The sequence below is a fragment of the Rhinopithecus bieti genome, unplaced genomic scaffold, assembly GCF_001698545.2.
Source record: "Rhinopithecus bieti isolate Rb0 unplaced genomic scaffold, ASM169854v2 scaffold_46482, whole genome shotgun sequence".
Classification (NCBI taxonomy): domain Eukaryota; kingdom Metazoa; phylum Chordata; class Mammalia; order Primates; family Cercopithecidae; genus Rhinopithecus; species Rhinopithecus bieti.
In genome coordinates, this window is record NW_016818769.1 from 29,677 (window position 1) to 42,536 (window position 12,860).

At 42.2% G+C, this 12,860-nt stretch overlaps 1 protein-coding gene across 1 annotated transcript in view; it reads left to right on the forward strand.

Moving 5' to 3' along the window:
• Positions 1-12,860, forward strand: part of WDR47 (WD repeat domain 47) — a 74,472-nt gene that overhangs the window by 15,175 nt on the left and 46,437 nt on the right. Inside the window, exons 2-3 of the mRNA XM_017857452.1 lie at positions 3,647-3,813; positions 9,782-9,867. Coding sequence (XP_017712941.1) covers positions 3,656-3,813; positions 9,782-9,867 — 244 coding nt within the window. The 5' untranslated portion in view covers positions 3,647-3,655. The remainder of the gene's footprint in view (positions 1-3,646; positions 3,814-9,781; positions 9,868-12,860) is intronic.

Here is a 12,860-nt window from a genome sequence, read left to right on the forward strand (position 1 = left end):
CACTTGAACCAATTTTAAGTTAATTAGGATATATTTTCTGTTACCTTCAACTGTCAGTATAAAATATGTATTTGTAAGAATGTAGTTCTTTTAGGCTTTATTCACCAAAAATGACAGCAGCATTAAACTTGTAGTTATTGTGGGACTATTGCCATAAATTCCATTCAGATTAACTTTATATCTGGACTAGTATTTAGATTGAATGTTGAATATGAAGCCTATACAATGTTTAGTATCGTTGGTACATTGAGATATATTAAAAATTACAGTCCCAATTCTGCATTAAGTTTGTGTGGTTGGTATATGGAGATACTTGTGATGTGCCATCTAAGAACCTACAGAGGAGGGAATATTTTTCATCTAAAGATTTGAAGAATGCTGAAATCACTAATCAGTGTGCTCTAAGAATAATATTAGGGAGGCAGTTCTGATGTGATCAGAATTTAATGAGTAGTTTCCCAAAAACCTGAAAAAAAAAAAAAAAAAAAAAAAAGGTGGGCACGATGGCTCGTCCCTGTAATCGCAACACTTTGGGAGGCTGAGGCAAGAGGATTGCTTGAGCCCAGGAGTTTGAGAACAGCCTGGGCAACATAGGTAGATCCTGTCTCTACAAAAAATAAAATAAAAAATTAGCTGGGTATGGTGGCACACACCTGTGATCCCAGGTACTTGGAAGGCTGAAGCAGGAGGATCACTTGAGCCTGGGAGGTCAAGGCTGCAGTGAGCCATGGTCATGCAACTGTTCTCTAGCCTAGGTGACAGAGTGAGACCTTGTCTTAAAAAAAAAAAAAAAAAAAAAAAAATTTAGTGAGTTTTAGTGAGTGGAAATGTTACTCATTTTATCGTATCCTCTTTTGGACGAAGTCTATGAACAGGAGGATGGTGGTCAGCTCAGAAGATAGCAAAGGGAAACCTAAAGCATGCGGAGTTGGGCAGCTGGTGTGTTGGGAGAGAAGTTTGTAATTTACTGTTTCCGGAAGCAGACATATTCTTACTCTGTAGAGGGATTTGTGTAGTCTGATGTCATTAAATATTTGAGTGAGTCGTGCAATTGTTTTTCTGTGGTTTGTCCCTTGTTTACCCTAGCACCTTTTTTTTTCTCTTGTTTGTTTGTTTGTTTTTTTCCCAAGATGGAATCTGGCTCTATCGCCCAGACTGGAGTGCAGTGGCACAATCTCGGCTCACTGCAACCTCTGCCTCCTGAGTTCAAGCAATTCTGCCTCAGCCTCCCAAGTAGCTGGGATTACAGGCACGCACCACCATGCTTAGCTAATTTTTGTATTTTTAGTAGAGGCAGAGTTTCACCATGTTGGCCAGGCTGGCTTCAAACTCCTGATCATCTGCCTCAGCCTCCCAAAGTGCTGGGATTACAGGTGTGAGCCACTGTGCCCAGCCTTCTTTTTTTTTTTTTTTTTTTTTTTTTTTTGAGGCAGGGTCTCACACTACCACCCAGGCTGGAGTGCAGTGGTATGATCACTGCTCACTGTAGCCTCAACTTCTGGAGGCTCCAGAAGCCTCCTGAGTAACTGGAACTACAGGCACACATGTTGGCTAATTTTTATATTTTTTTTGTAGAGACCATGCTTCACCATGTTGCCCAGGCTGGTCTCGCACTGCTGTGCTCAAGTGATCCTCCCACCTTGACCTCTGAAAGTGCTGGAACTACAGGTGTGAGCCACCATGCCCAGGCCTCTAGCTGAGGGAGAAAATGTACTCATCTGCTGATGAGAGCGTTGTAGTCTGGTAGACATTTGCGTTTCTTGTTATGAACAAATAAATCGACCTAAAATTAAATAAATGGAAACAACACCTGTGGGCCTACATATATTTTTTGTTTTGTTTTGTTTAGAGACATGGTCTTCCTCTGTTGTTCAGGCTGGAGTGCAGTGATGTGATCATAGCTCACTGTATGTAACTTCTAACTTCTGGGCTCAAGTGATCCTCCTGCCTCAGCCCCACAAAGTGCTGGGACTACCGGCATGAGTCTCTACACCCAGTCCACATGTGTATGTTTATGTTTCTGCAAGCTTCGTTAGAGTAAGTTGGTCCTGTGAGAAAGATTTGCTTATAGTCTGTTTCATCTGATGAAGTTTCTTTGTGGCTACTCCACTAGTGTGGTGGTATTTTGCATTGCTCTGAGCCTTAACATTTGAAAACTGCAACAGTTTAGGCCATTTAACTTGTGTGACCTCACTGGTAAAATTAGAATGTTGAACAAATGATCTTATAGTCCTCCCAGGTCTAAATCTTTATGGATTCATAACTTGAGCATTACGTGCTCAGTTGTAGCAGACCTACAGGTAAGAGTTAGAAGGAAGCTTGGAGAGTATGGAAATATCACTGATATTACCCATATGACTAAAGTTGCACTTTTTTCTTTCTTTTTTTTTTTTTTTGAGATGGAGTCTCATTCTGTTGCTCAGGCTGTAGTGCAGTGGCATGATCTTTGCTCACTGCAACCTTGATCTCCTGGGCTCAAGCGATCCTCCCACCTCAGCCTCCAGAGTGCTGGGAATATAGACGCACACCATCGTGGCCTGCTAATTTTTATTTTTTATTTTTTATTTTTTTGAGACGGAGACTCGCTCTGTTGCCCAGGCTGGAGTGTAGTGGCTGGATCTCAGCTCACTGCAAGCTCTGCCTCCCGGGTTCACGCCATTCTCCTGCCTCAGCCTCCCGAGTAGCTGGGACTACAGGCTCCCGCCACCTCGCCCAGCTAGTTTTTTGTATCTTTTTTAGTAGAGATGGGGTTTCACTGTGTTAGCCAGGATGGTCTCGATCTCCTGACTTCGTGATCTGCCCGTCTCGGCCTCCCAAAGTGCTGGGATTACAGGCTTGAGCCACCGCGCCTGGCCCTACCTGCCAATTTTTAAATTTTTTGTAGCGACGTGGTTTTGCCATGTTTCCCAGGCTAGTCTCGAACTCCTGAGCTCAGGCAATCCTCCCACTTTGGCCTCCCAAAGTACTGGGATTACAGGCGTATGCTACTACACCTGACCTGAAGTTGCACATCTTAACTAACCTTGTTTTGTTTGGCTCCACTGTACTGACCAGGTATCATTTAGGTATTGCTGCTAGGCTAAAGCTTCTTAAGGCAAGGCCAATGTCTGCTGAGTACAGAATGGTGTCTGTCACAGAGAAAAGGCATTAAGTACTTATTGAGTGAAGTATTAGAGCATACCTGGGACACTGTATTTGGGACATAGCTAAACATGGTTTGGTTATTAATGACTTTTCAAAATATTCTTTAGTATGGAAAATTTTAAACATGTAGGAGTAGACAGGATTATATAATAAACCCTCATTTACCTATCACCCTGATTCAGTAACCATGATCATTCTTGTTTCATCTTTATCTCTTTCCACTCTTCTGTTCTATTATTTTCATGTAAATCACAAACTTTATATCATTTAATCTGTAATTATTCCAATATATATCTCAAAAAATAAGGACTTTAAAAAATCATGGCCATACCATTGTCACACATTAAAGAATGACTTGGTTTTGATAAATACTAAGTTAACTTCACTTCAGAATATGTGTACTAAAGATTCCCAGTAAACCTGTTATGTGTAGTTTCCAGGCAGTTAAACTTAGAAATAAATCAATAGGACTAGCTTTATTGTTTTTCTGTTTCATATTTAGGCTATCAATATGACGGCTGAGGAAACAGTGAATGTAAAAGAGGTTGAAATCATTAAGCTAATTTTGGACTTCCTGAATTCAAAGAAGCTTCACATTAGTATGCTGGCCCTGGAGAAGGAAAGTGGAGTCATAAATGGCCTGTTTTCAGATGATATGCTTTTCCTGAGGTATGATTTCATTATACTGTGAAGTTTGTAGCTCCTTCAAAGAGATGTTAAGTATTAATAAGGTAATATATTTAATACAGATAGAACTTTATAATCATGAAAAGGCTATGTAAGTGTAATTTAAAAAAATATTTTAAAAATAGAACATTTACAAAATAGGCTGGGCATGGTGGCTCACGCCTGTAATCCCAGCACTTTGGGAGGCTGAGGCAGGCGGATCATTTGAGGTCAGGAGTTTGAGACCAGCCTGGCCAACATGGTGAAATCCCACCTGTACTACAAATATAAAAATTAACCGGGCGTGGTGGCGCATGCCTGTAATCCCAGCTACTCGGGAGGCTGTAGTCCCAGCTACTTGGGAGGCTGAAGCAGGAGAATCGCTTGAACTGGGGAGGCAGAGGTTGCAGTGAGCTGAGATGGCACTGCTGCACTCCAGCCTGGGCAGCAGAGTGAGACTCCATCTCAAAAATACAAAAATAAAAAAAAGAACATTTACAAAATAATGCTTTCTGTAGAATGTTTTCAGTAGTAAGACCCAGAGGTCTGTTAAAAAGAACAAGAGTCACAACTCCATTGTGGTTGTGGTACCATAATAAAAGATATTTGACTGAGAAAATCAGAGACTTTGAAAAGGTAAAGAAAATGTTTCTGAAATACCATTTTTTGGCCATAGAAATAAAATGTGTTCATTGTAGAAAATATAGAAAGATAAATGAAAGAAAAATTACCCTACCACCCAGACATAATATTGTTCTTATTCCTTGCTGTTTTCATTCTTAGAGTATGATTTCTGTGCATCTTTTTTTGCATCTATTAAAAATTACAATTCTGTTGTGTTTGTAATTTAGAATCATGCCTTATCTATTAACATCACACGGTTTCTCTGTGTGATTACAAATTCATATTTTAAAAATCTTCAGGCCGGACATGGTGACTCATGCTTGTAATCCTAGCCATTTGGGAGTCTGCAGATCACCCGAGGTCAGGAGTTTGAGACCAGACTGGCCAATGTAGTGAAACCCCATCTCTACTAAAAATACAAAAATTAGCCGTGTGTGGTGGTGCATGCCTCTAGTCCCAGCTACTCGGGAGGCTGAGGCAGGAAAATCTCTTGAGCCCGAGAGGTGGAGGTTGCAGTGAGCCATGATGGTGCCACTGTACTCTAGCATGGGCGACCAGAGCGAGACTAAATAAATAAATAAATTATAAATAAATAATAAATTTAAAAAGTTCAGGCGTGGTGGCTCATGCCTGTAATCCCAGCACTTTGGGAGGCTGAGGTGGGTATTTTACCTAAGTAAGGTCAGGAGTTCGAGACCATCCTGGCTAACACGGTGAAACCCCGTGTCTACTAAAAATACAAAAAATTAGCTGGGCATGGTGGCGGGCACCTGTAGTCCCAGCTACTCTGGAGGCCGAGGCAGGAGAATGGCGTGAACCTGAAAGGCAGAGCTTGCAGTGGGCTGAGATCGCACCACTGCACTCCAGCCTGGGCAACAGAGCGAGACTCCATCTCAAAAAAAAAAAACTAAAAAAAGACAAAACTAAAATTAGCTGGGCATGGTGGTGCGTGCCTGTAATTCCAGCTACAAATAAAAATTTCCAGTTTACTTCATTTCCTAAATGGTTCCCCTAATTTTACACAATTGTTCCCAATTTATCTTAAATAATTGCTCTACAGAACATCTTTTATACAGGAGTGTTTTTTTTTGTTTTGTTTTGTTTTGTTTTTTGAGATAGAGTCTTGCTTTGTCGCCCAGGCTGGGGTGCTGTGGTATGATCTCAGCTCACTGCAACCTCCACCTCCTGGGTTCAAGTGATTCTCTTGCCTTAGCCTCCCAAGTAGCTGGGACAACAGGTGCACACCACCACGTCTGGCTAATTTTTGTATTTTCAGTAGAGGCAAGGTTTCACCATGTTGGCAAGGCTGGTCTTGAACTCCTGACCTCAAGTGATCTGCCTGTCTTGGTCTCCCAAAGTGATGGGATTACAGACGTGAGCCAGTGCACCTGGCCGAGACTTTTTCTATATATTGAATTATTTCCTTAGGACAAGATTCTTAGAGGTGGAATTGCAAGGCAAAGTGAAGTAACGTTTGCCAAAATGGAAAGCTAAATATATTCTAGTTTGAATTGGATAGAAACAGAAAATCCCAAATTTGCAGGCAGAAATGTATTCTGTTTTTATGAGATACCAAATATCCTTGACAAGAAGTACAGATTTTTGGACATGTGGCATTTTGTGATTTGGAAAGCCTTAAGAAATGAAGTGTTCCTCCCAGGAGGCGGAGGTTTCAGTGAGCTGAGATCGTACCATTGCACTCCAGCCTGGGCGACAAGAAGGAAACTCCATCTCAAAAAAAAAAAAAAGAAATGAAATATTCCTAACTTAAGGAACTATTCAACAACAACAACAACAACAACAACAACAACAACAACAACAAAGCTTTATTATATTAGGGGAGTCTATTTAAACTTGTTACACTTCCCTATATTTTGTGTTATGAATATCATCCAGCCCCAGAGAGCTTAATTTTTAGTGTAGTATTTTTTTCAGCACTGTCTTTCAAGCATTAATACTCCTAGAATTTAACAGTGGCTGCTCTCAAGTACCCTCCTGCTTGATTTATGATGAAATTTTACTGGTCTTAGGTGAAATGCAAAGAGTAATAAAATAGTAGGTTTTTCATTAAACTAAATATGTTCGGCCAGGCGTGGTGGCTCACATCTGTAATCCCAGCACTTTGGGAGGCCGAGGTGGGCGGTTCACGAGGTCAGGAGATTGAGACCATCCTGGCTAAAATGGTGAAACTCCGTCTCTACTAAAAATACAAGAAATTAGCTGGGCGTGGTGGCAGGTGCCTGTAGTCCCAGCTACTCTGGAGGCTGAGGCAGGAGAATGGCGTGAACCTGGGAGGTGGAGCTTGCAGTGAGCCGAGATCGTGCCACTGCACTCCAGCCTGGGCAACAGAGCAAGACTGTGTCTCAAAAAACAAACAAACAAATAAATATGTTCATCTTAAAGGGCTGGCCTTTGAAATTATGTCCTCTCTTTTTAAATATTGAAATTCACCTTTATAAAATGATTATGATATGCTGTATGCTGTGATTGCTTTATTTTATTAAAAAATTTCCCTTTTTTTTTTTTTTTGAATGGAGTCCTCGCTCTGTTGCCTAGGTTGGAATGCAGTGGCGGGCTTGGCTCACTGCAAGGCCTGCCTCCTGGGCTCACCCATTCTCCTACCTCCATCCACGAGTAGCTGGACCCTACGGCGCCCGCTCATCCATGCCAGCTAATTTTTTGTATTTTTAGAGAGACCGGAGTTTCACCATGTTAGCCAGGATGGTCTCGATCTCCTGACCTCGCGATCCCCCCACCTCAACCTCCCAAAGTGCTGGGATTACAGGCGTGAGCCACCACGCCCGGCCTAAAAAATTTCTTTATTTTAAATTTTTTTTATGGAGATGGGCTATTGCTATATTGCCCTTGGCTGGTCTTGAGCTCCTGACCTCAAATGATCCTCCCATCTTGGCCTCCCAAAGTGCTGAGATTTACAGGCGTGAGCCACTGTGCCCATCCCGCTTTTTTAAATATTTCTTCTTTGCAGAATATTGTTAATCCTGTGTAGGTCTTCCTGCCCATCCTTCCCATTTAAAATTTCTCTGTTCTAAAACGTTCAAAAATAGGGAAATTGCCATTGTAAAAGAAAAGAGATAAGAATGCCTTGTAACTTTTGGATATTCCCATAGACCATTTAAAGTAGGATGAAACTTGTTCTTATTCCTTGCTGTTTTCATTCTCAGTGTAAACGTTATTGTTAGATTTCTCAAAGCTGTAGATTTCACATAGAATTCACAATGTAGAGCAGAGTTTCTCAGCCTTGGCACTGCTAGCATCTGGGCCAGATAATTCTTTGTTGTGGAGCGTTGTCCTTTGTTGTAGGATATTTAACAGCATCCCCAACTAGATCCCAGTAGCTCCACCCACTAGATCCCAGTAGTATCCCCAGTTGTGACTACCAAAAACGTCTTTAGATGTTGCCAAATGTCCTGACGGTGTGCCAAATCACCCCCAGTTGAGATGGGTTTTCACCATGTTGCCTCAGCCTCCTAACATGTTGGGATTACAGGTGTGAGCCACCACTCCCAGCTTTTTTTTTTTTTTTTTTTTTTGAGGTGGAGTCTCACTCTGTCACCCAGGCTGGACTGCAGTGGTGCTACTTTGGCTCTCTGCAACTTCTGCCTCCTGGGTTCCATTGATTCTCTCTGCCTGAGCTTCCCAAGTAAGCTGGGATTACAGGCACCTGTAATTTTTGTATTTTTAGTAGAGATGGGGTTTCGCCATGTTGGCCAGTCTGGTCTTGGAGCTCCTGACCTCAGGTGATACGCCCACCTTGGCCTCCCAAAGTGCTGGGATTACAGACATGAGCCACCATGCCTGGCCCACTCCCAGCTTTTAAAATTCTTTTTCCTTTTTTTTTGAAACAGGGTCTTGCTATGTCACCTAGGCTGCCAGGCTGGAGTGGAGTGGCATGACCATGGTCACTTCAGCCATGACCTTCTTGACTCAAGCAGTCATCCCACCTCAGCCTTCTGAATAGCTGCGACTATAGGCATGTACCACCATGCCCAACTAATTTTTAAATTTTTTGTAGAGATGGGGTTTTGCATATTGCCCAGGCTAGTCTTGAACTGCTGGGCTCAAGTGATCACCTGTTCTTTCTTTTTTTGTGTGTTTTTTTGAGACAGTGTCTCACTCTGTTGCCCAGGCTGGAGTGCAGTGGCACAGTCTCAGCTCACTGCAGCCTTGACATGTGGGCTCAAGTGATCCTCCCACCTCAGCCTCCCGAGTCGCTGGGACCACAGGCATGCACCACTATGCCTGGCTAATTTTTGTATTTTTTGTAGAGACAGGGTTTCGCCATGTTTCCCAGGCTGGTTTCGAACTCCTTAGCTCAAGTGAATTGCTTACCTTAGCTTCCTAAAGTGCTGGGACCACAGACATGAGCCACTGCGCCCAGCCGCTTGTTCTTAAAGTAATGTAAAATAGCTTTAAAACTGTAAGATGAATATGGAAATATAGGAACTTTTAGACTTAGTCCAATTTTTTTTTTTTGAGACAAGAGTCTTGCTTTTGTTGCCCAGGCTGGAGTGAATGGTGTGATCTTGGCTCACTGCAACCTCCGCCGCCCAGGTTCAAGCTTCTCCTGCCTCAGCCTCCTGAGTAGCTGGGATTACAGGCGCCTGCTACCATGGCCAGCTAATTTTTGTACTTTTAGTAGAGGACAGGGTTTCGCCATGTTGTCCAGGGTGGTCTCAAACTCCTGACCTCAGGTGATCTGCTTGCCTTGGCCTCCTAAAGTGCTGGGATTACAGGTGTGAGCCACCACGCCCAGCATGTCCAATGTTTTTACATAGGTCAAAAACCACATATACGTTAGTATGAGTGGTTGTAGATTCACACATTCTTCTCATATAGTGTGTGTCGTTATAAGTAAGTTATGAAAAATTTAGGCCAAGCGAGGTGACTCATGCCTGTAATCCCAGCACTTTGAGAGGCAGATGTGGGTGGATCACCTGAGGTCAGGAGCTTGAGACCAGCCTGGCCAATGTGGTGAAACCCTGTGTCTACTAAAAACACAAAAAAATTAGTGGGGCATAGTGGTGCGAGCCCATAGTCCCAGCTCCTCGGGTGGCTGAGGCAGGAGAATTGCTTGAGCACAGGAGACAGAGGTTGTAGTGAGCCGAGATCGTGCCATTGCACTCTAGCCTGGGCAACAGAGAGCCACACTGTCTCAAAAAAAAAAAACAGTTATGAAACATTTGTTTGAGGAATCAAATAAAATGTTAATCTCATTATGTGCTTTATGAAGTTTGAATGCTGTTTTGTCATCTATTCTGCTTTTAATTAGTATAACCTGAATTTGGTGACATACTAGTTTTTTTTGTTTGTTTGTTTTTTAATTCAGGCAGCTAATTCTTGATGGTCAATGGGACGAAGTTCTTCAGTTCATTCAGCCTCTAGAATGTATGGAAAAATTTGACAAAAAAAGGTAAGATTTTATCTAAAGTTTTTAGTGTCTCATCATTGGTAGAAGCTTAGCAAAACAATGAACAAAATTTTATTTTATTTTATTTCTCCACTGGCTTTGAGCAGAGAGTAAACAAACTGATCTTTCTCTGTCATCCAGGCTGGAGTGTGGTGGCGTGATCACAGCTCACTGCAGCCTTGGTCTCCTGGGCTCAAGCAATCCTCCCACCTCAGCCTCTCAAGTAGCTGGGACTACAGGCGTGTGCCATCAGCCTAGCTAATTTTTGTAGTTTTTTAGAGTTGGGGTTTCACCATGTTGCCCACGCTTCCCCTGTGTTCTTTTGGATTATTTTAAGTTGATTTAATGTTCCCTGACCTTTCTTCTGCTATTAGCAATCTGATGATAAATTGTGAATTTTTTTAAGACGGGTTCTTGTTCTACCACCAGGCTGATGTGCAGTGGCATGTGTGTGGCACTGCAGTTTCAAATTCCACAGTGAATTTTTCACTTAGAATATTATGCTTTTCATTTTCAAATTTGTATAATTTTTTTTGTAAGTTTTTCCATCTGTTCGTTCATTATGATTATATTTTTCTTTAGGTCCTTCAACATACTGAGAGTAGCTGCTTGTTTGCTTGTTTGGTAATTTGGACTTGTGCTTATGTCAGGCTCAGTCTCTAATGAGTGCCTTTTCTCTTAACTGGGAGTCACTTTTTGTTTTTTTTTTTAACTATATCTATTTATTTTGTAAATGTAATCTGCACATTGTAGCTTCACTCTTGAGGCTCTGAATTCTGTTCTCTTCCTACATAAAAAGTTTGATTTTTATACAGGCAATTATTTAACTTAGGTAGATTCAAAATGCAAACTCTTTCTCTCCTCTTATGGATACCAGCCAGAATCTCTGCTCAGTTCTTTGGCCTTTCATCTGTTTTCTCCAGACTCCTTGGAGTCTCACTTGCATCTTTACAGTTTAGGGGATAGCCAGGGATTTGGGTACCTAAGTTTATACAATATATTTTGGTATGTTTCCTACTGTGACTCCCTCCTTTTTTTTGGATCTTCCTCTCATTTTTTTAGCTGCTCTGGCAGTACCAAACTTTTTTTTTGAGACAAGGTCTCATTCTGTTGCCCAGACTGGAGTGCAGTGGTATGAACACAACTCACTCTAGCCTTGACTTCCTGGGCTCAAGTGATTTGCCTGCTTCAGACTCCTGTGTGGCTGGGACCACAGGCATGTGTCACCCCGCTAGGCTAATTTTTAGATTTTTTGTAGAGATCAGGTCTCACTTTGTTGCCCAGGCTGGTCTTGAACTTCTGGGCTCAAACAATCCTCCTGCCTTGGCCTCTCAAAGCACTAGGATTACAAGTATGAGCCACTTTGCTCAGTCAGTACCAGACTCTTCAAGCCACAGCATTCTGTTTGAGTTCTAGCTCACACTGTGTGAACTGGGGAGTGCCCTCAACTGGAAAGCCTTATGCCCTTGAATCTGACCTCTGAAATTTCGGTGTTTTTATTTTTATTTTTTTCTGAGACAGAGTCTCACTCTGTCGCCCAGACTGGAATGCAGTGGCACGATCTTGGCTCACTGCAACCTTCGCTTCCCAGGTTCAAGCAATTCTCCTGCCTCAGCCTCCTGAGTAGCTGGGACCACAGGTGTGCACCACTATGCCCAGCTAATTTTTGTATTTTTAGAGATGGGGTTTCACTGTGTTGGCCAGGCTGGTCTCGAACTCCTGACCTCGTGATCCACCCGCCTTGGCCTCCCAAAGTGCTGGGATTACAGGCTTGAGCCAACGCACCCGGCAAATTTCTCTTTTTTTAAGGGTTGACTTCCCTCTAATTGTGCCAGCTTTTCAAATGCATTCAAAATAGTCATTTTTTGAGGCCAGGCATGGTGACTCACGCCTGTAATCCCAGCACTTTGGAAGGCCAAGGCAGGCGGATCACCTGAGGTCAGGAGTTGGAGACCAGCCTGGCCAAGATGGCGAAATCCTGTCTCTACTAAAAATACGAAAAAAAATTGGCTGGGTGTGGTGGCACATGGTTGTAATCCTGGCTACTTGGGAGGCCGAGGCAGGAGAATCGCTTGAACCTGGGAGGCAGAGGTTGCAGTGAGCCGAGATTGTGCCACTGCACTCCAGCCTGAGCAACAGAGCAGGACTGTGTCTCAATCAGTCAATCCATAAACGAATAAATAAAATAGTAATTTTTTGTATTTTGTGTAGGATTTATTGTTGTTATATGCAGAAAGTTAGCCAGATACAAGTTACAAGTTACTATCATTATCAGAAGTTGAACCTCTTGTTATTTTTTGATTTGCTGTTCAGACCATGCTGCTTGATATTTCCTTGCGTTTGTACATTCTTATCTGGAATATTAATCCTTTCCCCATCTCCTGCCTTTACCTGGTACAGTTCTGATTGTCTTCTGAGAGTCAGTTATTATGTCTTTTTTTTTTTTTTAACTTTCCACCCCTTTTGTACAATTGGTTTCATACTTCTTTGAGACCTTGCTGAACTCTGTGAATATTTCATATAATTTATTAGGTGACCCTCTTTTTAAAGACAGGGGTTTTGTTTTATTAGACACAATTTGCTACTACAACAGTGGCTGAAAGAATGACTGAAGGTTCATTATTTTTTTCTTTCCAGACTTAGAAACACTTTTTCTATAAATTGCTTTGGGCAATAAAACTTTTGATTCTTAGACAACGTAGGTAGACTCTTTGCTATCCCTTCCCTCACTGAAAAATTCTTGTTAAACAGCTTTAAGTTGGTACCAGGTACAGTGGCTGATAACTTGTAATCCAAGCACTTTGGGAGGCTGAGGCAGGAGAATTGCTTGAAGCCAGGAATTTGAGATCAATCTGAGCAACAAAGTGAGACCCAGTCTCTACGAAACAATTTTAAAAATTGGCCGGGTGCTGTGACACACAATTGTAGTCCTAGCTGCTTGGGAGGCTGAGGCAGGAGGATTGCTTGGGCCAAAGTTTGAGACTCTGTCTCTATTAAA